The following is a 25,680-nucleotide window of genomic DNA, read 5'->3' on the forward strand; positions in this document are numbered from 1 at the left end:
AGGCCTCTCTCTCCCTACCAGGCCTCTCTCTCCCTACCAGGCCTCTCTCTCCCTACCAGGCCTCTCTCTCCCTACCAGGCCTCTCTCTCCCTACCTGGCAGTCTAGGATGCTGAAGCCCAGGCCTCTCTCTCTCTCCCTACCTGGTAGTCTAGGATGCTGAAGCCCAGGCCTCTCTCTCTCTCTCTCTCCCTACCTGGCAGTCTAGGATGCTGAAGCCCAGGTCTCTCTCTCTCTCTCCCTACCTGGTAGTCTAGGATGCTGAAGCCCAGGCCTCTCTCTCTCTCCCTACCTGGTAGTCTAGGATGCTGAAGCCCAGGCCTCTCTCTCCCTACCTACCTGGTAGTCTAGGATGCTGAAGCCCAGGTCTCTCTCTCTCTCCCTACCTGGTAGTCTAGGATGCTGAAGCCCAGGTGTCTCTCTCTCTCCCTACCTGGTAGTCTAGGATGCTGAAGCCCAGGACTCTCTCTCTCTCCCTACCTGGTAGTCTAGGATGCTGAAGCCCAGGCCTCTCTCTCCCTACCTGGTAGTCTAGGATGCTGAAGCCCAAGCCTATCTCTCCCTACCTGGTAGTCTAGGATGCTGAAGCCCAGGCCTCTCTCTCTCTCCCTACCTGGTAGTCTAGGATGCTGAAGCCCAGGCCTCTCTCTCCCTACCTACCTGGTAGTCTAGGATGCTGAAGCCCAGGTCTCTCTCTCTCTCCCTACCTGGTAGTCTAGGATGCTGAAGCCCAGGTCTCTCTCTCTCTCACTACCTGGTAGTCTAGGATGCTGAAGCCCAGGCCTCTCTCTCTCTCCCTACCTGGTAGTCTAGGATGCTGAAGCCCAGGCCTCTCTCTCCCTACCTACCTGGTAGTCTAGGATGCTGAAGCCCAGGTCTCTCTCTCTCTCCCTACCAGGCCTCTCTCTCTCTCCCTACCAGGCCTCTCTATCTCTCCCTACCAGGCCTCTCTCTCTCTCCCTACCAGGCCTCTCTCTCCCTACCAGGCCTCTCTCTCCCTACCAGGCCTCTCTCTCCCTACCAGGCCTCTCTCTCCCTACCTGGCAGTCTAGGATGCTGAAGCCCAGGCCTCTCTCTCTCTCCCTACCTGGTAGTCTAGGATGCTGAAGCCCAGGCCTCTCTCTCTCCCTACCTGGTAGTCTAGGATGCTGAAGCCCAGGCCTCTCTCTCCCTACCTGGTAGTCTAGGATGCTGAAGCCCAGGCCTCTCTCTACCTGGTCTCTCTCTCCCTACCTGGTAGTCTAGGATGCTGAAGCCCAGGCCTCTCTCTACCTGGTCTCTCTCTCCCTACCTGGTAGTCTAGGATGCTGAAGCCCAGGCCTCTCTCTCCCTACCTGGTAGTCTAGGATGCTGAAGCCCAGGCCTCTCTCTCTCTCCCTACCTGGCAGTCTAGGACGCTGAAGCCCAGGCCTCTCTCTCTCTCCCTGCCTGGCAGTCTAGGATGCTGAAGCCCAGGCCTCTCTCTCTCTCTCCCTACCTGGTAGTCTAGGATGCTGAAGCCCAGGCCTCTCTCTCTCTCCTTACCTGGCAGTCTAGGATGCTGAAGCCCAGGCCTCTCTCTCTCTCCCTACCTGGCAGTCTAGGATGCTGAAGCCCAGGCCTCTCCCTCTCTCTCCCTACCTGGTAGTCTAGGATGCTGAAGCCCAGGCCTCTCTCTCTCTCCCTACCTGGCAGTCTAGAATGCTGAAGCCCAGGCCTCTCTCTCTCTCCCTACCTGGCAGTCTAGAATGCTGAAGCCCAGGCCTCTCTCTCTCTCTCCCTACCAGGTAGTCTAGGATGCTGAAGCCCAGGCCTCTCTCTCTCTCCCTACCTGGTAGTCTAGAATGCTGAAGCCCAGGCCTCTCTCTCTCTCCCTACCTGGCAGTCTAGGATGCTGAAGCCCAGGCCTCGCTCTCTCCCTACCTGGCAGTCTAGGATGCTGAAGCCCAGGCCTCTCTCTCTCTCTCCCTACCTGGCAGTCTAGAATGCTGAAGCCCAGGCCTCTCTCTCTCTCCCTACCTGGCAGTCTAGGATGCTGAAGCCCAGGCCTCTCTCTCTCTCCCTACCTGGTAGTCTAGGATGCTGAAGCCCAGGCCTCTCTCTCCCTACCTGGTAGTCTAGGATGCTGAAGCCCAGGCCTCTCTTTCCCTACCTGGTAGTCTAGGATGCTGAAGCCCAGGCCTCTCTCTCTCTCCCTACCTGGCAGTCTAGGATGCTGAAGCCCAGGCCTCTCTCTCTCTCCCTGCCTGGCAGTCTAGGATGCTGAAGCCCAGGCCTCTCTCTCTCTCTCCCTACCTGGTAGTCTAGGATGCTGAAGCCCAGGCCTCTCTCTCTCTCCTTACCTGGCAGTCTAGGATGCTGAAGCCCAGGCCTCTCTCTCTCTCCCTACCTGGCAGTCTAGGATGCTGAAGCCCAGGCCTCTCCCTCTCTCTCCCTACCTGGTAGTCTAGGATGCTGAAGCCCAGGCCTCTCTCTCTCTCCCTACCTGGCAGTCTAGAATGCTGAAGCCCAGGCCTCTCTCTCTCTCCATACCTGGCAGTCTAGAATGCTGAAGCCCAGGCCTCTCTCTCTCTCTCCCTACCAGGTAGTCTAGGATGCTGAAGCCCAGGCCTCTCTCTCTCTCCCTACCTGGTAGTCTAGGATGCTGAAGCCCAGGCCTCTCTCTCTCTCCCTACCTGGCAGTCTAGGATGCTGAAGCCCAGGCCTCTCTCTCTCCCTACCTGGCAGTCTAGGATGCTGAAGCCCAGGCCTCTCTCTCTCTCCCTACCTGGCAGTCTAGAATGCTGAAGCCCAGGCCTCTCTCTCTCTCCCTACCTGGCAGTCTAGGATGCTGAAGCCCAGGCCTCTCTCTCTCTCCCTACCTGGTAGTCTAGGATGCTGAAGCCCAGTCCTCTCTCTCTCTCTCCCTACCTGGTAGTCTAGGATGCTGAAGCCCAGGCCTCTCTCTCTCTCCCTACCTGGTCTCTCTCTCTCTCCCTACCTGGTAGTCTAGGATGCTGAAGCCCAGGCCTCCCTCTCTCTCTACCTGGTAGTCTAGGATGCTGAAGCCCAGGCCTCTCTCTCTCTCCCCCTACCTGGTAGTCTAGGATGCTGGAGCCCAGGCCTACCTCTCTCTCTACCTGGTAGTCTAGGATGCTGAAGCCCAGGCCTCTCTCTCTCTCCCCCTACCTGTTAGTCTAGGATGCTGAAGCCCAGGCCCCTCTCTCTCTCTCTCTCTCTCCCTACCTGGTAGTCTAGGATGCTGAAGCCCAGGCCCCTCTCTCTCTCTCTCCCTACCTGGTAGTCTAGGATGCTGAAGCCCAGGCCTCTCTCTCCCTACCTACCTGGTAGTCTAGGATGCGGAAGCCCAGGTCTCTCTCTCTCTCCCTACCTGGTAGTCTAGGATGCTGAAGCCCAGGCCTGTCTCTCCCTACCTGGTAGTCTAGGATGCTGAAGCCCAAGCCTCTCTCTCCCTACCTGGTAGTCTAGGATGCTGAAGCCCAGGCCTCTCTCTCTCTCCCTACCTGGTCTCTCTCTCTCTCCCTACCTGGTAGTCTAGGATGCTGAAGCCCAGGCCTCCCTCTCTCTCTACCTGGTAGTCTAGGATGCTGAAGCCCAGGCCTCTCTCTCTCTCCCCCTACCTGGTAGTCTAGGATGCTGGAGCCCAGGCTTACCTCTCTCTCTACCTGGTAGTCTAGGATGCTGAAGCCCAGGCCTCTCTCTCTCTCCCCCTACCTGTTAGTCTAGGATGCTGAAGCCCAGGCCCCTCTCTCTCTCTCTCTCTCCCTACCTGGTAGTCTAGGATGCTGAAGCCCAGGCCCCTCTCTCTCTCTCTCCCTACCTGGTAGTCTAGGATGCTGAAGCCCAGGCCTCTCTCTCCCTACCTACCTGGTAGTCTAGGATGCTGAAGCCCAGGTCTCTCTCTCTCTCCCTACCTGGTAGTCTAGGATGCTGAAGCCCAGGTCTCTCTCTCTCTCCCTACCTGGTAGTCTAGGATGCTGAAGCCCAGGCCTCTCTCTCTCTCCCTACCTGGTAGTCTAGGATGCTGAAGCCCAGGCCTCTCTCTCCCTACCTACCTGGTAGTCTAGGATGCTGAAGCCCAGGTCTCTCTCTCTCTCCCTAAATGGTAGTCTAGGATGCTGAAGCCCAGGTCTCTCTCTCTCTCCCTACCTGGTAGTCTAGGATGCTGAAGCCCAGGCCTCTCTCTCCCTACCTGGTAGTCTAGGATGCTGAAGCCCAAGCCTCTCTCTCCCTACCTGGTAGTCTAGGATGCTGAAGCCCAGGCCTCTCTCTCTCTCCCTACCTGGTAGTCTAGGATGCTGAAGCCCAGGCCTCTCTCTCTCTCCCTACCTGGTCTCTCTCTCTCTCCCTACCTGGTAGTCTAGGATGCTGAAGCCCAGGCCTCTCTCTCTCTCCCCCTACCTGGTAGTCTAGGGTGCTGAAGCCCAGGCCTCCCTCTCTCTCTACCTGGTAGTCTAGGATGCTGAAGCCCAGGCCTCTCTCTCTCTCCCCCTACCTGTTAGTCTAGGATGCTGAAGCCCAGGCCCCTCTCTCTCTCTCTCCCTACCTGGTAGTCTAGGATGCTGAAGCCCAGGCCCCTCTCTCTCTCTCTCCCTACCTGGTAGTCTAGGATGCTGAAGCCCAGGCCTCTCTCTCCCTACTTACCTGGTAGTCTAGGATGTTGAAGCCCAGGTCTCTCTCTCTCTCCCTACCTGGTAGTCTAGGATGCTGAAGCCCAGGTCTCTCTCTCTCTCCCTACCTGGTAGTCTAGGATGCTGAAGCCCAGGCCTCTCTCTCTCTCCCTACCTGGTAGTCTAGGATGCTGAAGCCCAGGCCTCTCTCTCCATACCTACCTGGTAGTCTAGGATGCTGAAGCCCAGGTCTCTCTCTCTCTCTCCACCTGGTAGTCTAGGATGCTGAAGCCCAGGTCTCTCTCTCTCTCCATAAATGGTAGTCTAGGATGCTGAAGCCCAGGTCTCTCTCTCTCTCCCTACCTGGTAGTCTAGGATGCTGAAGCCCAGGCCTCTCTCTCCCTACCTACCTGGTAGTCTAGGATGCTGAAGCCCAGGTCTCTCTCTCTCTCCCTACCTGGTAGTCTAGGATGCTGAAGCCCAGGTCTCTCTCTCTCTCCCTACCTGGTAGTCTAGGATGCTGAAGCCCAGGCCTCTCTCTCTCTCCCTACCTGGTAGTCTAGGATGCTGAAGCCCAGGTCTCTCTCTCCCTACCTACCTGGTAGTCTAGGATGCTGAAGCCCAGGTCTCTCTCTCTCTCCCCACCTGGTAGAATAGGATGCTGAAGCCCAGGTCTCTCTCTCTCTCCCTAAATGGTAGTCTAGGATGCTGAAGCCCAGGTCTCTCTCTCTCTCCCTACCTGGTAGTCTAGGATGCTGAAGCCCAGGCCTCTCTCTCCCTACCTGGTAGTCTAGGATGCTGAAGCCCAAGCCTCTCTCTCCCTACCTGGTAGTCAAGGATGCTGAAGCCCAGGCCTCTCTCTCTCTCCCTACCTGGTAGTCTAGGATGCTGAAGCCCAGGCCTCTCTCTCCCTACCTACCTGGTAGTCTAGGATGCTGAAGCCCAGGTCTGTCTCTCTCTCCCTACCAGGCCTCTCTCTCTCTCCCTACCAGGCCTCTCTCTCTCTCCCTACCAGGCCTCTCTCTCTCTCCCTACCAGGACCCTCTCTCCCTACCAGGCCTCTCTCTCCCTACCAGGCCTCTCTCTCCCTACGAGGCCTCTCTCTCCCTACCAGGCCTCTCTCTCCCTACCAGGCCTCTCTCTCCCTACCAGGCCTCTCTCTCCCTACCTGGTAGTCTAGGATGCTGAAGCCCAGGCCTTTCTCTCCCTACCTACCTGGTAGTCTAGGATGCTGAAGCCCAGGTCTCTCTCTCTCTCCCTACCAGGCCTCTCTCTCTCTCCCTACCAGGCCTCTCTCTCACTCCCTACCAGGCCTCTCTCTCACTCCCTACCAGGCCTCTCTCTCTCTCCCTACCAGGACCCTCTCTCCCTACCAGGCCTCTCTCTCCCTACCAGGCCTCTCTCTCCCTACCAGGCCTCTCTCTCCCTACCAGGCCTCTCTCTCCCTACCAGGCCTCTCTCTCCCTACCAGGCCTCTCTCTCCCTATCTGGCAGTCTAGGATGCTGAAGCCCAGGCCTCTCTCTCTCTCCCTACCTGGTAGTCTAGGATGCTGAAGCCCAGGCCTCTCTCTCCCTACCTGGTAGTCTAGGATGCTGAAGCCCAGGCCTCTCTCTACCTGGTCTCTCTCTCCCTACCTGGTAGTCTAGGATGCTGAAGCCCAGGCCTCTCTTTCCCTACCTGGTAGTCTAGGATGCTGAAGCCCAGGCCTCTCTCTCTCTCCCTACCTGGTAGTCTAGGATGCTGAAGCCCAGGCCTCTCTCTCTCTCCCTACCTGGCAGTCTAGGATGCTGAAGCCCAGGCCTCTCTCTCTCTCCCTACCTGGTAGTCTAGGATGCTGAAGCCCAGGCCTCTCTCTCTCTCCCTACCTGGCAGTCTAGGATGCTGAAGCCCAGGCCTCTCTCTCTCTCCCTACCTGGCAGTCTAGGATGCTGAAGCCCAGGCCTCTCTCTCTCCCTACCTGGCAGTCTAGGATGCTGAAGCCCAGGCCTCTCTCTCTCTCTCCCTACCTGGCAGTCTAGAATGCTGAAACCCAGGCCTCTCTCTCTCTCCCTACCTGGCAGTCTAGGATGCTGAAGCCCAGGCCTCTCTCTCTCTCCCTACCTGGCAGTCTAGAATGCTGAAGCCCAGGCCTCTCTCTCTCTCCCTACCAGGTAGTCTAGGATGCTGAAGCCCAGGCCTCTCTCTCTCTCCCTACCTGGCAGTCTAGGATGCTGAAGCCCAGGCCTCTCTCTCTCTCCCTACCTGGTAGTCTAGTATGCTGAAGCCCAGTCCTCTCTCTCTCTCTCCCTACCTGGTAGTCTAGGATGCTGAAGCCCAGGCCTCTCTCTCTCTCCCTACCTGGTCTCTCTCTCTCTCCCTACCTGGTAGTCTAGGATGCTGAAGCCCAGGCCTCCCTCTCTCTCTACCTGGTAGTCTAGGATGCTGAAGCCCAGGCCTCCCTCTCTCTCTACCTGGTAGTCTAGGATGCTGAAGCCCAGGCCTCCCTCTCTCTCTACCTGGTAGTCTAGGATGCTGAAGCCCAGGCCTCTCTCGCTCTCCCCCTACCTGGTAGTCTAGGATGCTGAAGCCCAGGCCTCCCTCTCTCTCTACCTGGTAGTCTAGGATGCTGAAGCCCAGGCCTCTCTCTCTCCCCCCCTACCTGGTAGTCTAGGATGCTAAAGCCCAGGCCTCCCTCTCTCTCTACCTGGTAGTCTAGGATGCTGAAGCCCAGGCCTCTCTCTCTCTCCCCCTACCTGGTAGTCTAGGATGCTGAAGCCCAGGCCCCTCTCTCTCTCTCTCCCTACCTGGTAGTCTAGGATGCTGAAGCCCAGGCCTCCCTCTCTCTCTACCTGGTAGTCTAGGATGCTGAAGCCCAGGCCTCTCTCTCTCTCCCCTTACCTGGTAGTCTAGGATGCTGAAGCCCAGGCCTCTCTCTCTCTCCCTACCTGGTAGTCTAGGATGCTGAAGCCCAGGCCTCTCTCTCTCTCTCCCTACCTGGTAGTCTAGGATGCTGAAGCCCAGGCCTCTGTCTCTCTCCCTACCTGGTAGTCTAGGATGCTGAAGCCCAGGCCTCTCTCTCTCTCTCCCTACCTGGTAGTCTAGGATGCTGAAGCCCAGGCCTCTCTCTCTCTCTCCCTACCTGGTAGTCTAGGATGCTGAAGCCCAGGCCTCTCTCTCTCTCTCTCCCTACCTGGTAGTCTAGGATGCTGAAGCCCAGGCCTCTCTCTCTCTCTCCCTACCTGGTAGTCTAGAATGCTGAAGCCCAGGCCTCTCTCTCTCTCTCCCTACCTGGTAGTCTAGGATGCTGAAGCCCAGGCCTCTGTCTCTCTCCCTACCTGGTAGTCTAGGATGCTGAAGCCCAGTCCTCTCTCTCCCTACCTGGTAGTCTAGGATGCTGAAGCCCAGGCCTCTCTCTCTCCCTACCTGGTAGTCTAGGATGCTGAAGCCCAGGCCTCTCTTTCCCTACCTGGTAGTCTAGGATGCTGAAGCCCAGGCCTCTCTCTCTCCCTACCTGGTAGTCTAGGATGCTGAAGCCCAGGCCTCTCTCTCCCTACCTGGTAGTCTAGGATGCTGAAGCCCAGGTCTCTCTCTCTCTCTCCACCTGGTAGTCTAGGATGCTGAAGCCCAGGTCTCTCTCTCTCTCCATAAATGGTAGTCTAGGATGCTGAAGCCCAGGTCTCTCTCTCTCTCCCTACCTGGTAGTCTAGGATGCTGAAGCCCAGGCCTCTCTCTCCCTACCTGGTAGTCTAGGATGCTGAAGCCCAAGCCTCTCTCTCCCTACCTGGTAGTCTAGGATGCTGAAGCCCAGGCCTCTCTCTCTCTCCCTACCTGGGAGTCTAGGATGCTGAACCCCAGGTCTCTCTCTCTCTCCCTACCAGGCCTCTCTCTCTCTCCCTACCAGGCCTCTCTCTCTCTCCCTACCAGGCCTCTCTCTCTCTCCCTACCAGGCCTCTCTCTCTCTCCCTACCAGGCCCCTCTCTCCCTACCAGGCCTCTCTCTCCCTACCAGGCCTCTCTCTCCCTACCAGGCCTCTCTCTCCCTACCAGGCCTCTCTCTCCCTACCAGGCCTCTCTCTCCCTACCTGGCAGTCTAGGATGCTGAAGCCCAGGCCTCTCTCTCTCTCCCTACCTGGGAGTCTAGGATGCTGAAGCCCAGGCCTCTCTCCCCTACCTGGTAGTCTAGGATGCTGAAGCCCAGGCCTCTCTCTCTCTCCCCCTACCTGGTAGTCTAGGATGCTGAAGCCCAGGCCTCCCTCTCTCTCTACCTGGTAGTCTAGGATGCTGAAGCCCAGGCCTCTCTCTCTCTCCCCCTACCTGGTAGTCTAGGATGCTGAAGCCCAGGCCTCTCTCTCTCTCTACCTGGTAGTCTAGGATGCTGAAGCCCAGGCCTCTCTCTCTCTCCCCCTACCTGTTAGTCTAAGATGCTGAAGCCCAGGCCCCTCGCTCTCTCTCTCTCTCCCTACCTGGTAGTCTAGGATGCTGAAGCCCAGGCCCCTCTCTCTCTCTCTCCCTACCTGGTAGTCTAGGATGCTGAAGCCCAGGCCTCTCTCTCCCTACCTACCTGGTAGTCTAGGATGCTGAAGCCCAGGTCTCTCTCTCTCTCCCTACCTGGTAGTCTAGGATGCTGAAGCCCAGGTCTCTCTCTCTCTCCCTACCTGGTAGTCTAGGATGCTGAAGCCCAGGCCTCTCTCTCTCTCCCTACCTGGTAGTCTAGGATGCTGAAGCCCAGGCCTCTCTCTCCCTACCTACCTGGTAGTCTAGGATGCTGAAGCCCAGGTCTCTCTCTCTCTCCCCACCTGGTAGAATAGGATGCTGAAGCCCAGGCCTCTCTCTCCCTACCTGGTAGTCTAGGATGCTGAAGCCCAAGCCTCTCTCTCCCTACCTGGTAGTCAAGGATGCTGAAGCCCAGGCCTCTCTCTCTCTCCCTACCTGGTAGTCTAGGATGCTGAAGCCCAGGCCTCTCTCTCCCTACCTACCTGGTAGTCTAGGATGCTGAAGCCCAGGTCTGTCTCTCTCTCCCTACCAGGCCTCTCTCTCTCTCCCTACCAGGCCTCTCTCTCTCTCCCTACCAGGCCTCTCTCTCTCTCCCTACCAGGACCCTCTCTCCCTACCAGGCCTCTCTCTCCCTACCAGGCCTCTCTCTCCCTCCGAGGCCTCTCTCTCCCTACCAGGCCTCTCTCTCCCTACCAGGCCTCTCTCTCCCTACCAGGCCTCTCTCTCCCTACCTGGTAGTCTAGGATGCTGAAGCCCAGGCCTTTCTCTCCCTACCTACCTGGTAGTCTAGGATGCTGAAGCCCAGGTCTCTCTCTCTCTCCCTACCAGGCCTCTCTCTCTCTCCCTACCAGGCCTCTCTCTCACTCCCTACCAGGCCTCTCTCTCACTCCCTACCAGGCCTCTCTCTCTCTCCCTACCAGGACCCTCTCTCCCTACCAGGCCTCTCTCTCCCTACCAGGCCTCTCTCTCCCTACCAGGCCTCTCTCTCCCTACCAGGCCTCTCTCTCCCTACCAGGCCTCTCTCTCCCTACCAGGCCTCTCTCTCCCTACCAGGCCTCTCTCTCCCTATCTGGCAGTCTAGGATGCTGAAGCCCAGGCCTCTCTCTCTCTCCCTACCTGGTAGTCTAGGATGCTGAAGCCCAGGCCTCTCTCTCCCTACCTGGTAGTCTAGGATGCTGAAGCCCAGGCCTCTCTCTACCTGGTCTCTCTCTCCCTACCTGGTAGTCTAGGATGCTGAAGCCCAGGCCTCTCTTTCCCTACCTGGTAGTCTAGGATGCTGAAGCCCAGGCCTCTCTCTCTCTCCCTACCTGGTAGTCTAGGATGCTGAAGCCCAGGCCTCTCTCTCTCTCCCTACCTGGCAGTCTAGGATGCTGAAGCCCAGGCCTCTCTCTCTCTCCCTACCTGGTAGTCTAGGATGCTGAAGCCCAGGCCTCTCTCTCTCTCCCTACCTGGCAGTCTAGGATGCTGAAGCCCAGGTCTCTCTCTCTCTCCATAAATGGTAGTCTAGGATGCTGAAGCCCAGGTCTCTCTCTCTCTCCCTACCTGGTAGTCTAGGATGCTGAAGCCCAGGCCTCTCTCTCCCTACCTGGTAGTCTAGGATGCTGAAGCCCAAGCCTCTCTCTCCCTACCTGGTAGTCTAGGATGCTGAAGCCCAGGCCTCTCTCTCTCTCCCTACCTGGGAGTCTAGGATGCTGAACCCCAGGTCTCTCTCTCTCTCCCTACCAGGCCTCTCTCTCTCTCCCTACCAGGCCTCTCTCTCTCTCCCTACCAGGCCCCTCTCTCCCTACCAGGCCTCTCTCTCCCTACCAGGCCTCTCTCTCCCTACCAGGCCTCTCTCTCCCTACCAGGCCTCTCTCTCCCTACCAGGCCTCTCTCTCCCTACCTGGCAGTCTAGGATGCTGAAGCCCAGGCCTCTCTCTCTCTCCCTACCTGGTAGTCTAGGATGCTGAAGCCCAGGCCTCTCTCCCCCTACCTGGTAGTCTAGGATGCTGAAGCCCAGGCCTCTCTCTCTCTCCCCCTACCTGGTAGTCTAGGATGCTGAAGCCCAGGCCTCTCTCTCCCCCTACCTGGTAGTCTAGGATGCTGAAGCCCAGGCCTCTCTCTCTCTCCCCCTACCTGGTAGTCTAGGATGCTGAAGCCCAGGCCTCTCTCTCTCTCTACCTGGTAGTCTAGGATGCTGAAGCCCAGGCCTCTCTCTCTATCCCCCTACCTGTTAGTCTAAGATGCTGAAGCCCAGGCCCCTCGCTCTCTCTCTCTCTCCCTACCTGGTAGTCTAGGATGCTGAAGCCCAGGCCCCTCTCTCTCTCTCCCTACCTGGTAGTCTAGGATGCTGAAGCCCAGGCCTCTCTCTCCCTACCTACCTGGTAGTCTAGGATGCTGAAGCCCAGGTCTCTCTCTCTCTCCCTACCTGGTAGTCTAGGATGCTGAAGCCCAGGTCTCTCTCTCTCTCCCTACCTGGTAGTCTAGGATGCTGAAGCCCAGGCCTCTCTCTCTCTCCCTACCTGGTAGTCTAGGATGCTGAAGCCCAGGTCTCTCTCTCCCTACCTACCTGGTAGTCTAGGATGCTGAAGCCCAGGTCTCTCTCTCTCTCCCCACCTGGTAGAATAGGATGCTGAAGCCCAGGTCTCTCTCTCTCTCCCTAAATGGTAGTCTAGGATGCTGAAGCCCAGGTCTCTCTCTCTCTCCCTACCTGGTAGTCTAGGATGCTGAAGCCCAGGCCTCTCTCTCCCTACCTGGTAGTCTAGGATGCTGAAGCCCAAGCCTCTCTCTCCCTACCTGGTAGTCAAGGATGCTGAAGCCCAGGCCTCTCTCTCTCTCCCTACCTGGTAGTCTAGGATGCTGAAGCCCAGGCCTCTCTCTCCCTACCTACCTGGTAGTCTAGGATGCTGAAGCCCAGGTCTGTCTCTCTCTCCCTACCAGGCCTCTCTCTCTCTCCCTACCAGGCCTCTCTCTCTCTCCCTACCAGGCCTCTCTCTCTCTCCCTACCAGGACCCTCTCTCCCTACCAGGCCTCTCTCTCCCTACCAGGCCTCTCTCTCCCTACGAGGCCTCTCTCTCCCTACCAGGCCTCTCTCTCCCTACCAGGCCTCTCTCTCCCTACCAGGCCTCTCTCTCCCTACCTGGTAGTCTAGGATGCTGAAGCCCAGGCCTTTCTCTCCCTACCTACCTGGTAGTCTAGGATGCTGAAGCCCAGGTCTCTCTCTCTCTCCCTACCAGGCCTCTCTCTCTCTCCCTACCAGGCCTCTCTCTCTCTCCCTACCAGGCCTCTCTCTCACTCCCTACCAGGCCTCTCTCTCACTCCCTACCAGGCCTCTCTCTCTCTCCCTACCAGGACCCTCTCTCCCTACCAGGCCTCTCTCTCCCTACCAGGCCTCTCTCTCCCTACCAGGCCTCTCTCTCCCTACCAGGCCTCTCTCTCCCTACCAGGCCTCTCTCTCCCTACCAGGCCTCTCTCTCCCTATCTGGCAGTCTAGGATGCTGAAGCCCAGGCCTCTCTCTCTCTCCCTACCTGGTAGTCTAGGATGCTGAAGCCCAGGCCTCTCTCTCCCTACCTGGTAGTCTAGGATGCTGAAGCCCAGGCCTCTCTCTACCTGGTCTCTCTCTCCCTACCTGGTAGTCTAGGATGCTGAAGCCCAGGCCTCTCTCTCTCTCCCTACCTGGCAGTCTAGGATGCTGAAGCCCAGGCCTCTCTCTCTCTCCCTACCTGGTAGTCTAGGATGCTGAAGCCCAGGCCTCTCTCTCTCTCCCTACCTGGCAGTCTAGGATGCTGAAGCCCAGGCCTCTCTCTCTCTCCCTACCTGGCAGTCTAGGATGCTGAAGCCCAGGCCTCTCTCTCTCCCTACCTGGCAGTCTAGGATGCTGAAGCCCAGGCCTCTCTCTCTCTCTCCCTACCTGGCAGTCTAGAATGCTGAAACCCAGGCCTCTCTCTCTCTCCCTACCTGGCAGTCTAGGATGCTGAAGCCCAGGCCTCTCTCTCTCTCCCTACCTGGCAGTCTAGAATGCTGAAGCCCAGGCCTCTCTCTCTCTCCCTACCAGGTAGTCTAGGATGCTGAAGCCCAGGCCTCTCTCTCTCTCCCTACCTGGCAGTCTAGGATGCTGAAGCCCAGGCCTCTCTCTCTCTCCCTACCTGGTAGTCTAGTATGCTGAAGCCCAGTCCTCTCTCTCTCTCTCCCTACCTGGTAGTCTAGGATGCTGAAGCCCAGGCCTCTCTCTCTCTCCCTACCTGGTCTCTCTCTCTCTCCCTACCTGGTAGTCTAGGATGCTGAAGCCCAGGCCTCCCTCTCTCTCTACCTGGTAGTCTAGGATGCTGAAGCCCAGGCCTCCCTCTCTCTCTACCTGGTAGTCTAGGATGCTGAAGCCCAGGCCTCCCTCTCTCTCTACCTGGTAGTCTAGGATGCTGAAGCCCAGGCCTCTCTCGCTCTCCCCCTACCTGGTAGTCTAGGATGCTGAAGCCCAGGCCTCCCTCTCTCTCTACCTGGTAGTCTAGGATGCTGAAGCCCAGGCCTCTCTCTCTCCCCCCCTACCTGGTAGTCTAGGATGCTAAAGCCCAGGCCTCCCTCTCTCTCTACCTGGTAGTCTAGGATGCTGAAGCCCAGGCCTCTCTCTCTCTCCCCCTACCTGGTAGTCTAGGATGCTGAAGCCCAGGCCCCTCTCTCTCTCTCTCCCTACCTGGTAGTCTAGGATGCTGAAGCCCAGGCCTCCCTCTCTCTCTACCTGGTAGTCTAGGATGCTGAAGCCCAGGCCTCTCTCTCTCTCCCCTTACCTGGTAGTCTAGGATGCTGAAGCCCAGGCCTCTCTCTCTCTCCCTACCTGGTAGTCTAGGATGCTGAAGCCCAGGCCTCTCTCTCTCTCTCCCTACCTGGTAGTCTAGGATGCTGAAGCCCAGGCCTCTGTCTCTCTCCCTACCTGGTAGTCTAGGATGCTGAAGCCCAGGCCTCTCTCTCTCTCTCCCTACCTGGTAGTCTAGGATGCTGAAGCCCAGGCCTCTCTCTCTCTCTCCCTACCTGGTAGTCTAGGATGCTGAAGCCCAGGCCTCTCTCTCTCTCTCTCCCTACCTGGTAGTCTAGGATGCTGAAGCCCAGGCCTCTCTCTCTCTCTCCCTACCTGGTAGTCTAGAATGCTGAAGCCCAGGCCTCTCTCTCTCTCTCCCTACCTGGTAGTCTAGGATGCTGAAGCCCAGGCCTCTGTCTCTCTCCCTACCTGGTAGTCTAGGATGCTGAAGCCCAGTCCTCTCTCTCCCTACCTGGTAGTCTAGGATGCTGAAGCCCAGGCCTCTCTCTCTCCCTACCTGGTAGTCTAGGATGCTGAAGCCCAGGCCTCTCTTTCCCTACCTGGTAGTCTAGGATGCTGAAGCCCAGGCCTCTCTTTCCCTACCTGGTAGTCTAGGATGCTGAAGCCCAGGCCTCTCTCTCTCCCTACCTGGTAGTCTAGGATGCTGAAGCCCAGGCCTCTCTCTCCCTACCTGGTAGTCTAGGATGCTGAAGCCCAGGCCTCTCTCTCCCTACCTGGTAGTCTTGTATGCTGAAGCCCAGACCTTTCTCTCTCTTCTCCAGCTCCAACAACTGGATGTCTGGGGACCACAGAGCCAGCTCTCCCTCTTCATTCCATGTGGGCACTTTCTCCTCCTCTGAGATCTCCTTTAGGGTGGCTTGGTCCTCCTCTGAGATCTCCTTTATGGTGGCTCGGTCCTCCTCTGAGATCTCCTTCAGGGTGGCTCGGTCCTCCTCTGAGATCTCCTTCAGGGTGGCTCGGTCCTCCTCTGAGATCTCCTTCAGGGTGGCTCGGTCCTCCTCTGAGATCTCCTTCAGGGTGGCTCGGTCCTCCTCTGAGATCTCCTTCAGGGTGGCTCGGTCCTCCTCTGAGATCTCCTTCAGGGTGGCTCGGTCCTCCTCTGAGATCTCCTTCAGGGTGGCTCAGTCCTCCTCTGAGATTTCCTTCAGGGTGGCTCAGTCCTGCTGGGTGAAAAAGGAACACGGTTAAGACAGGATATTTTAGATTCCGGAACATCTTTACCAGATAAAAACAGATGTGTGTTGTACTGCAGTACATCATGCTACAACACAGACTGTCACCTGGCAACTGTCATCGGCTACGGTACACACAGTAAGCTGTCCAGTAAGTGTCAGCACTGCAGTGAAATTATAGAGTAACATACCTGAAGCTGGTCACCAGTAGGGTCTCGGCGGTATGCCTGACTAATCCATACAGAAGACAGCTTGGCTTCAATCTAGAAGGACATGCAGCATGGCTATCATACGTATGTGTGTGTGTGTACACATGCGTGTGCATTCTTACATATGTGAGTGTGTGTATGTGCATGTGTGTGACTGTCTGAATGTGTGTCCTGACCTCAGAGAGGCTAGCAGCAGTGCTGGGCGAACGCCACTTATCGTCCCGGTCATGCTGGTAGTCTGAGTTCTCCTCTGTCAGGTGTCTGCAGCACACCAGGGTGAAGGGAGGGGGAACCTCACGAAGGAACGCCACCGCCTCGCGCCTCGACTTCCCGTACAGCTGCACCGCGTTTACCTGTAGACAGAGACACAAGTAAAGCAGGTACAGCGACACAAACACAATTCACATGTAGCGTACAGGAAATTCCCTTAAGATATCATAAACACAATAACACACAGAGGTGCTCTATCTCCTGCACAAGGCAGACACACAGAAAAGCAGGCCATTCACCTGCACAGTGTGCGCACACACACACACACACACACACACCATTCACTTAGAGTAAATACACTGGTGACCAGTTTCAAAAGGGAAGATACACTATACAGTACAATTCAAAAAGTTTGGACACACAGAATAATAGTGAAGACATCTAAACAATGAAATAACACATATGGAATCATGTAGTAACCAAAAAAGTGTTAAACAAATCCAAAAATATTTTAGCCACCCTTTGCCTTGATGGACGCTTTGCACACTCTTGGCATTCTCTCAACCAGCTTCACCTGGAATGCTTTTCCAACAGTCTTGAAGGAGTTCTAGGATGTGAGAAAGCCAAGAGTGTGCAAAGCTGTCATCAAGGCAAAGGGTGGCTACTTTGAAGAATCTAAAATATATTTTGATTTGTTTGACACTTTTGGTTACTACATGATTCCATATGTGTTATTTAATAGTTTTGGTATCTTCATTATTATTCTACAATGTAGAAATAAACAAAAAACCTTGAATGAGAAGGTGTGTCCAAACTTTTGACTGGTACGTATACACAACAGAATGTGGACACCACTTCAAATTAGAGGATACGGCTATTTCAGCTACACCCATTGGTGACAGGTGTATAAAAATTGAGCACACCGCCATGCAATCTCCATAGACAAACATTGGCAGTAGAATGGCCTTACTAAATAGATCGGTGACTTTCAACGTGGCACCGTAATAGGATGGCCCCTTACCAACAAGTCAGTTTGTCACATTTCTGCCTTTCTAGACTTGCCGCTGTCCACTGTAAGTGCTGTTATTGTGAAGTGGAAACGTCTAGGAGAAACCATGGCTCAGTCACGAAGTGGTGGACTACACAAGCTCACAGAACGGGACCGGTGAGTGCTGAAGCGTGTAAGAATCGTCTGTCCTCCCTGCCGAATTCCAAACAGCTTCTGGACACAATGTCAGCACAATAACTGTTAGTTGGGAGCTTCATGAAATGGATTGCCATGGCCGAGCAGATACACAAGCCTAACATCACCAAGCGCAATAACAAGCGTTGGCTGTAGTGGTGTAAAGTTTGCCACCATTGGACTCTGGAGCAGCGGAAACGCATTCTCTGGAGCCATCTGGCAGTCTGATGGACAAATTTGGTTTGGCGGATTCCAGGAGAACGCTACCTGCCCCAATGCATAGTGCCAACTGTAAAGTTTGGTGTAGGAGGAATAATGGTGTGGTGCTGTTTTTCATGGTTCGGGCTAGGCCCCTTAGTTCCAGTGAAGGGAAATCTTAACGCTACAGCATACAATGACATTCTAGACAATTCTGTGTTTCCGACAACTCTGTGTTTTATGACAATTGTTTGGGGAAGGCCCTTTCCTCTTTCAGCATGACAATGCCCCCATGCACAAAGCAAGGTCCATACAGAAATGTTTTGTCGAGATCGGTGTGGAAGAACTTGATTGGCCTGCAGAGAGCCCTCCCCTCAACCCCATCGAAGACCTTTGGGATGAATTGGAATGCCGACTGCAAGCCAGGCCTAATCGCGCAACATCAGTGTCCGACCTCACTAATGCTCTTGTCGCTGAATGGAAACAAGTCTCCGCAGCAATGTTGCAACATCTAGTGGAAAGGCATCCCAGAAAAGTGGAGGCTGTAATAGCAGCAGGGGGGGACCAACTCCATGTTAATGCCCATGATTTTGGAATGAGATGTTCGACGAGCAGGTGTCCACATACTTCTGGTCATGTAGTGTAAGACATCAGAAGCTAATGGAGTCAATTTGTGACTTCAACAATTCCCAACAAAGGTTCTCTCACTGTTAATGAAGTGAACCAAGAGAGATATAGTAGCCCGCAGGAGGGTGTGTGTTGGTACTTGCGCCCGTGTGTGCGCCTGTACACGCGCCTGTGTGTGTGTGTGCTCGTGATCATGCATGTGTGTGTGCGCGCGTGTGTGTGAGATCAGAGGGGCCAACCCAGTGGTATAGCCCTATTCTCAGTGAGGGGACTCAGGGAGCCGCTGGGCCTCTTGATTGCTGTTTAATGGAGCGGGATGTGCAGGAGCATCTGGAGAGCCCAGCTGACGCTGGCTGCTCCGTGCCATCTGCATTAGAGATGTAGGTGAGACCTGGCCACCTCTACTAAGGTTTAGGGGCCTGCCATCTTACCGGGAGACTGTGCCTCAGAAAAATGTGTGTGTACTAGTATGCAGGGTTGGGGATGTGACGAAGCCTGACATAAAATTGAGCTATACCTTCGGGCATTTAAAACATGAATCTAGCGATACATTTGGAGCTCTAAAACTAGACTCCCTCCCCTCCTCGCTCTCCTCTACTCTCCTCCTCTCACAGAGTATTCCTGTCCTGTGCCACAGTACCATGGTGGTTGCTTCTGCCACGACTGCCAACAGCAACAGGCTGAGGGCACAGTGGTGAATCTGCACCAAGCCATGCCAGGGAGGGGAGCGGGCAGGAAGAGGGGTAGGGGTGCGCAGGGGGTGGCACAGAGGGGGCGAGGGAGGCAGGGGTCTGACGTACAGATGGCCTCGGTTAGCCTGCTAACCCCTCTTCACAGGAGTATGTACCCACACATACACACTCCCCCAACCACACACTCATATAGACAAACACACACACTCCCCCAACCACACGCTCATATAGACAAACACACACACCGATAATGCAAAAGCCCAATGAACAACAGAAAATACAACAGCCCAGAGTTCCCCTGTAGTGTACATTAGACACGGGTCTAACTAACCCCCTCCAGTCACAGCTACATCTGAACTGGAGCCAGGGACATCGCCTGACCACCAAGGTCATTGGACAGGCTCAAGGTGATAGGGAACAAAACATACTAGGAAATGATTTGAAGTTATGACACATTAGATGTGTGCTACCATAATCTTGAGGTTCTGCCAGGTAAAGCCTGCATGTATTATGTGCATTATGCATTATGACTGACAGATCACGGGTTTTCTATCACTTCCTGATCTTTATGCTACATCCCATCTATTTTTAAATGTCATGGTTTGGTTACTTTGTATGCCTTTAGACAAGGAAAATGTTGTGTGTGTGTGTGTGTGTTGTGCGGTGTGTTGTTGTTTCGATGCCTGTCCAGTACCTCTAGTAGTTCGTCCTCTGGTCTCAGGAGGCCGTGTTTGGCCACAGGGCCTTCTGGAGCCACAGAGGAGATGTAGTGGTGGCCGTCAAACGAGTCCAACTCCACCCCCAGACGCATGGTGTGGATGGGTAGCAGCCAGGATAAAAAAATAATAGAATACTTTATCATCTAATCAAATGCGCCGAATACAACAGGTGTAGTAGACCTTACTGTGAAATGCTCACTTACAAGCCCTTAACCAACAATGCAGTTCAAGAAATAGAGTTAAGAAAATATTTACTAACTAAATGAAAGTACAATTTTATAAAAATTGTAACACAATAAAATAACAATACCGTGCGGGGGTAAAAGTCGAGGTAATTTGTACATGTAGTTGGGGGTAAAGTGACTATGCATAGATAATAAAAAGTGAGTAGCAGCAGTGTAAAAAATATTTTAAAAACATTACAATAAATTCACAGATTTCACAACACACCGAGTGCCCTCAGGCCCCTACTCCACCACTACCATATATCTACAGTACAAAATCCATGTGTACGTGTGTGTGTGTGTGCGCATGTGTCTGTGCCTATGTTTGTGTTGCTTCACAGTCCCCGCTGTTCCATAAGGTGTTTTTTATCTGTTTTTTAAATCTAATTTTACTACTTGCATTAGTTACTTAATGTGGTCATGGCTCTGTAGTACTGTGGGCCTCCCATAGTCTGTTCTTGGGGACTGTGAAGATGTATGTCTTGTGGGGTATGCACAGGTGTCCGAGCTGTGTGCCAGTAGTTTAGACAGACAGCTCTGTGCGTTCAACATGTCAATACCTCTCATAAATACAAGTAGTGATGAAGTCAATCTCTCCTCCACTTTGAGCCAGGAGAGATTGACATACATATTATTAATATTAGCTCTCTGTGTACATCCAAGGGCCAGCCGTGCTGCCGGGTTCTGAGCCAATTGCAACTAAGTCCCTTTTTGTGGCACCTGACTCCATGACTGTACAGTAGTCCAGGTGTGACAAAACTAGGACCTGTAGGACCTGCCTTGTTGATAGTGCTGTTAAGAAGGTAGAGCAGCGCTTTATTATGGCCAGACTTCTCCCCATCTTAGCTACTGTTGTATCAATATGTTTTGACCATGACAGTTTACAATCCAGGGTTACTCCAAGCAGTTTAGTCACCTCAACTTGCTCAATTCAATCTCCCTCACTAGCTTTAAGCACCAGCTGTCAGAGCAGCTCACAGATTACTGCACCTGTACATAGCCCATCTATAATTTAGGCCAAACAACTACCTCCCCCTACTGTATTTATTTATTTTGCTCCTTTGCACCCTGTATGTTTGTTTTACTCCATGTGTAACTCTGTGTTGTTGTATGTGTTGAAATGCTTTGCTTTATCTTGGCCAGGTCGCAATTGTAAATGAGAACTTGTTCTCAACTTGCCTACCTGGTTAAATAAAGGTGAAATAAAGTAAAATAAATTCCACATTATTTATTACAAGATTTAGTTGATTTTAGGGTTTAGTGAAGTTTAGGGTTTAGGGAATGATTTGTCCCAAATCAATCTGTTTATTATCTATGCATAGTCTCTTCACCCCTACCTAACTGTAAAAATTACCTTGACTAACCTGTACCCCCGCACATTGACTCGGTACCGTTACTCCCTGTGTATAGCCTCATTACTGTTATTTTATTGTGTTACTTTTTATTTTTACTTTAGTTTATTTGGTAAATATTTTCTTAATTCTTTATTGAACTGCACTGTTGGTTAAAGTCTACACATCCCCGTATTCGGCGCATGTGACAAATAAAGTTTGATTTGATTTCAAATAATGCTCAAAGCCAGTGACATGTCATTAGTAAAGATTGAAAAAAGTAAGGGGCCTAGACAGCTGCCCTGGGGAATAACTGATGTTCCATTAAATAGCATCCTCTGTGTTCTGTTAGACAGGTAACTCTTTATCCACAATATTGCAGAGGGTGTAAAGCCTACACATACATTTTTCCAGCAGCAGGCTATGCTCGATAATGTCAAAAGCCACACTGAAGTCTAGCAAATTATTGATTTCATGAACCTTGTTTCTTAAGCCTCTTATGTTAAAGTGGGCTATTGTGAGCACTTTTCTTCAGGGATGCTTACTTGTTTTCATTGCGTTACTGGGAAGATTGTGTCTACCAACGCCTCTGGTGTAATGTACATTTGCTGAAGCATTATGACAACTCCACGTCACAATGGTAGGGATCAGCTGAGCTGGGCTTGGGTCATTGATAAATCATTGTCTCAACGCAGCCTTACAATGCTGTGAAAGGATCCAGGAACCCAAATTATTTGGGTGGATCCCATCCTCCTTATAAAACGTGTTTTGTTTCCAAAAGGTATTGAAATTGTCAACAAAAGTTATACCCATTGAGCTGCAGTAATCCTATAGCCAGTTGTGAAGAGAAATAATCCTGTTTAAGCATTTAATGCCATGATTCAGAGAGGGAACAGGGCCAGATGGGTCTAGCAGAGAGTCAATCGGCTCTTTAAAATCCAGTTTCAACTGTTCAGAGCTACCCTTCATGTCATTAAAACCCACGTCCTTTACTCAAGCTCTGGGAGAGGACATTGTTCCTGGTGCAAAAACAGTCACATTCCTTACCATGGAGCTGCCCAAAATCACAGCTGGCAAGAATGACAAGGAAATCCACCCACACCCTTGCTTCACAGAATTCAAAGAACCCTTTATGGACGGGCGAGAAGAAGGATAACTTGAGCCCATTTCTCCTGGCGCAGTCCTCCGTCAGATGGAGATCCAGAGCAGAGACGGAAGGTTGGCGATATCGACTTCAAAATCGTAGTAGTAGGCACTGCGGCCGACAAGAGACAGGCACCCCTAGCGACGAAGGTGCAGGAAGATCCAGGACGGCCAAAATATTTGTTGTTTACATCCAACATGCGCGAACGCAGTCCAGCCACCAGCGCAGAAAATGTAAATGTTCCCCTCTGCGCTTTCCCCAGTTTCTTACGTAGGCTGGTGACCTGCGTGATCAAGGAAGCCACCTCAAGCCTATAATCCCCGGCAAGCAAACAATTGCCACATCGAAACTCTGAGTGATCCGGTTTGTCCCGAAACAAAGCGTAGTAGATACAGCTCCTACAGCGCAGGGACCGTTGATTTATTTCTCCAGACAAAGAGGGCTCCATTGCTAAACTCATCTGGTAGCAACTTCGTTAGCTTGATGGCAATGTAGCTTCTCTGTCAAGCAGGCTTCAACCTGTCTGTTAAGCAGGATTCTGGGACAAAAAAAAATAGCAGTCCTAGCTGTTAAAAGCTAACCGCTTTGTGGAATCGACGCAAAAACAAGTTAGGTATTCGTATTTAATGAATAGTGGTTTTGTTTTAATCAAAAATAACAAACCAATAACAAACCGAGCTTGTCATGAGGTACTCTACCTCAGGCAAGCAATACCTCGAGGCTTAATATTAGACATCGCGCACCAGCTGTTATTGACAAATAGACACACACCACCACCCCTCGTCTTACCGGACGTAGCAGTTGTCCTGCCAGTGCATGGAAAACCCAGCCATATTATCCGTATCGTCGTTCAGCCACGACTTGGCGAAACCTCAGATATCACAGTTTTAATGTCCCGCTGGTAGGATAGTCTCGAACGGACCTCATCCAGTTTATTCTTACCCACTCACCAACGAATTTTCACAAGGCACATCGATCTCCACCCCCTGTACCTCAGTCTGTTCTTCATGCGAATGATGGGGATTTGGGCCTGGTCTCTGAGAAACAGTATGTCCTTTGCTTTAGACTCATTAAAGGGAAAAAATCTTCATCCAGTTCGAGGTGAGTAATCGCCGTTCTGATGTCCAGAAGCTCTTCTCGGTCATAAGAGACGGTAGCAGCAACATTATGTACAAAATAAGTTACAAACAATGTGAGAAAACACACAAAATAGCACAGTTGGTTGGGAGCCCGTAAATGGCAGCCATCCCCCTCCGGCGCCATTCTTTAACATCCCTGTGATAACTGGGGAGGTTTTGTCAAAGGGAACTGTGTGACATAAGCATTACGCTCCAATATTTGATGGTAACTGGTGGTCACCTTGAAGTAATTCTGTAATTCAGCATCATCTTCAATAACAGGGTCCAGTTCAACCACCTGGGAGGGAAAACACACAAACAATGGTCATTATAAACTGGGTGGTTTGAGCCCTGAATGTTGATTGGCTGACAAAACATTTATTTTTACTGTTCTAATTACATTGGTAACCAGTTTATAATAGGAATAATAGCACCTCGGGGGTTTGTGGTATATGGCCAATATTCCCACGGCAACGGGTTGTATCCGCGTCAAGAACAGCCCTTACATGCTGACGCGTACATAAGCGTGGGAAAATAAATGTAACTTACATGTTATTCAATCATTGCACCCACACTGATCGAGAACGTCAACAAGCATCTGGTAGCCAGGCGCTAAAATAGTGTTTTTATTTGTGACGCTTGACACGCTGCAAGTCCTGCCTCTCCCATCTCATTGTATTTTAGGAGCATATACCCACGTGGGGGATTGAAAGATGAACTAAGGTTTACACTCCAGTCCAGTTGGTGGTGGTGATGCACCTTAAAGTTGGTTGCAACCATCATATAAAATCCCAAGAAGCCTGAAGGAAGAAAGATTACTAGAAATAAACTCGGTTTACCTTTTAATCTGTGGATTAATTGTCGGAGTAGAGGACCTTGTGCATTTCAGGTAAAATAACAATGCAATGTTTATATCCCAGGACAAATTAGTTAGCAACAGCAAGCTAGCTAGCTAAATTGACAGAAATGAATAAAGTTGGTTCAGAGTTCATTTTGATATAGCAACATGGGTCTTGATCGCGTCCGGTGTGGGTGGACAAAATCAACATGCGTGTGATAGGGGGGTGTGCGAGCGGTCTGGTCAGCATGTTAGCTGTGGTATATTTGGCCATATACCACAACCCCTCGTAGCTTATTGCTTAATTATATAATTCCTTCCCTATGGGATGATCAAACCTAGCTTGATATCAAACCAAACTGTTACTGATTGACATGACTGATTTCTCTGAGCTTGTCTGTGGTGGTATTCTGTCCATATGTTCATTTCCTGCTGTCAGTTAGAATCTCACCAGAACATCGTACTGTGGCCCCAGAGACTGCTCCCATTTGTCCTTCAGCTCCAGCTCAGACAGAGAGATCTCCTCCACACCTGTAAGACACAAGGACAGTGTCAATGCACGCGTTAATAACTCTGGGACGTGAGGAACGACACAAAACATGTTAAATTGTATTTTGAATGGAACTTCGCTGTTAAGGGCAATTCCACCACTTTACAACCTCACTTTCATCATCCCCGGCACAATACCAGCGTCAACATATGTGAAAACGGCACATTTACACTTTGTAGAAAACAGCTAAAGTTAAAACAAAAAAAACCTTGTTTGGGCTAAGAAATCATTGTTTTTTACTTTTAATCCTACCTGTCACAGTATTTTATACAGTATTTTTAACCACAGACTATAGAAACCTGCTGTTTTCACATAGTCTACGCAGATCCTGGTGGCAGAATTTCCCTTTAAGCTTAACTAAGTGAGAAGTCAACCCTGGGACACTGACAGGGTAACAAGATTGCTGCTTGTGATCCAGGAAGCAATGAGACAGACATGAGTTCGGCTCCCCCACAACTGTACTGTAGGACTTTTTACAGTGAACCTGGGGGGAAATCAGCAGCAGGACATGAAGGAGGAATTATTTTACGCTGTGTGTTCATTACCAGTGTAAAGATGTAAAGAGAATCTCCTCAGAGCTAGCTCCCTTGGACTGACCACAACCACTCCCCACACACATGGAACCGTTTGAGTCCTACATGGTGTGTGTGTGTGTCTCTCTCTCGCTTTCTGTCAGCCCAGTGTGTAAAAACCCAAAGGCTTGTGACATGAGCTCCAGTACTGTACCTGATTAATTAACATGGCTAACCACTCGCCGCTGCGCAATTCCTCTCCACTGAATAAATAAAAAACATGGTTTTGGGATGTCAAGAAGGAAGGAACATCTGTGGGCCAGGCGGAGGACACGCACGAACACACATACCCACCCCAAACTGTTGCCACAAAGTTGGAAGTGACGTAAGTGCCTTAATGTGTTCAGACCGCAGGAAGAGTAGCTGCCGTGGCAACAGCTAATGGGCATCCCTGATGAATATAATTCACACACCCTAAATATTTACAACACATTTCAGTCAGTTAGCAAAGACAAATAGAGACAAGAGAGAGACAAGAGAGAAAGAAAGAGAACAGCTGGACGTGGGAGTCGGGGTGGACGTGGGAGCCGGGGTGGACGTGGGAGCCGGGGTGGACGTGGGAGCCGGGGTGGACGGTGGAGCCGGGGTGGACGGTGGAGCCGGGGTGGACGGTGGAGCCGGGGTGGACGGTGGAGCCGGGGTGGACGGTGGAGTCAGGGTGGACGGTGGAGTCAGGGTGGACGGTGGCGTCAGGGTGGAGTCAGGGTGGACATGGGAGCCAGGGTGGACAAGCACAATCAGACTGGTTCAAGTGTTAAGTTACTGTACTGGCACTACCATAAGAGATTTTTTTGCAAATGTGTTGTGTAATGTACTGTGAATGTCAATGGTTCAGACATGCATTGTTCTACGTGATTGACAGCTCATTGTGCCACTACACTGAACTACAGTAAAAACTAAAAAGCCCACATCAGCGCTTCAGTTAAGACTCACTCAAAACCTCCACGTGGTCATCAGCCAACAGTTGTTCTGCAGTGGAATGGACTAGAATCAGTTTCCAACATCTTCAACTTTCAATGATTCTAATACATATAACAACGCAT

The 25,680-nt window shown here is 52.5% G+C and overlaps 1 protein-coding gene across 1 annotated transcript in view; it reads right to left on the reverse strand.

The window, feature by feature from the left end:
• LOC139407154 (inaD-like protein) overlaps nucleotides 1-25,680 on the reverse strand; it is a 294,625-nt gene that overhangs the window by 235,465 nt on the left and 33,480 nt on the right. The window contains 7 exon segments of the mRNA XM_071151082.1: nucleotides 14,564-14,812; nucleotides 15,214-15,285; nucleotides 15,408-15,584; nucleotides 18,836-18,994; nucleotides 22,919-22,975; nucleotides 23,967-24,046; nucleotides 25,132-25,379. Coding sequence (XP_071007183.1) covers nucleotides 14,564-14,812; nucleotides 15,214-15,285; nucleotides 15,408-15,584; nucleotides 18,836-18,994; nucleotides 22,919-22,975; nucleotides 23,967-24,046; nucleotides 25,132-25,379 — 1,042 coding nt within the window.

This window comes from Oncorhynchus clarkii, chromosome 1 (genome assembly GCF_045791955.1).
Source record: "Oncorhynchus clarkii lewisi isolate Uvic-CL-2024 chromosome 1, UVic_Ocla_1.0, whole genome shotgun sequence".
In the NCBI taxonomy this organism is placed as follows: Eukaryota; Metazoa; Chordata; class Actinopteri; order Salmoniformes; family Salmonidae; genus Oncorhynchus; species Oncorhynchus clarkii.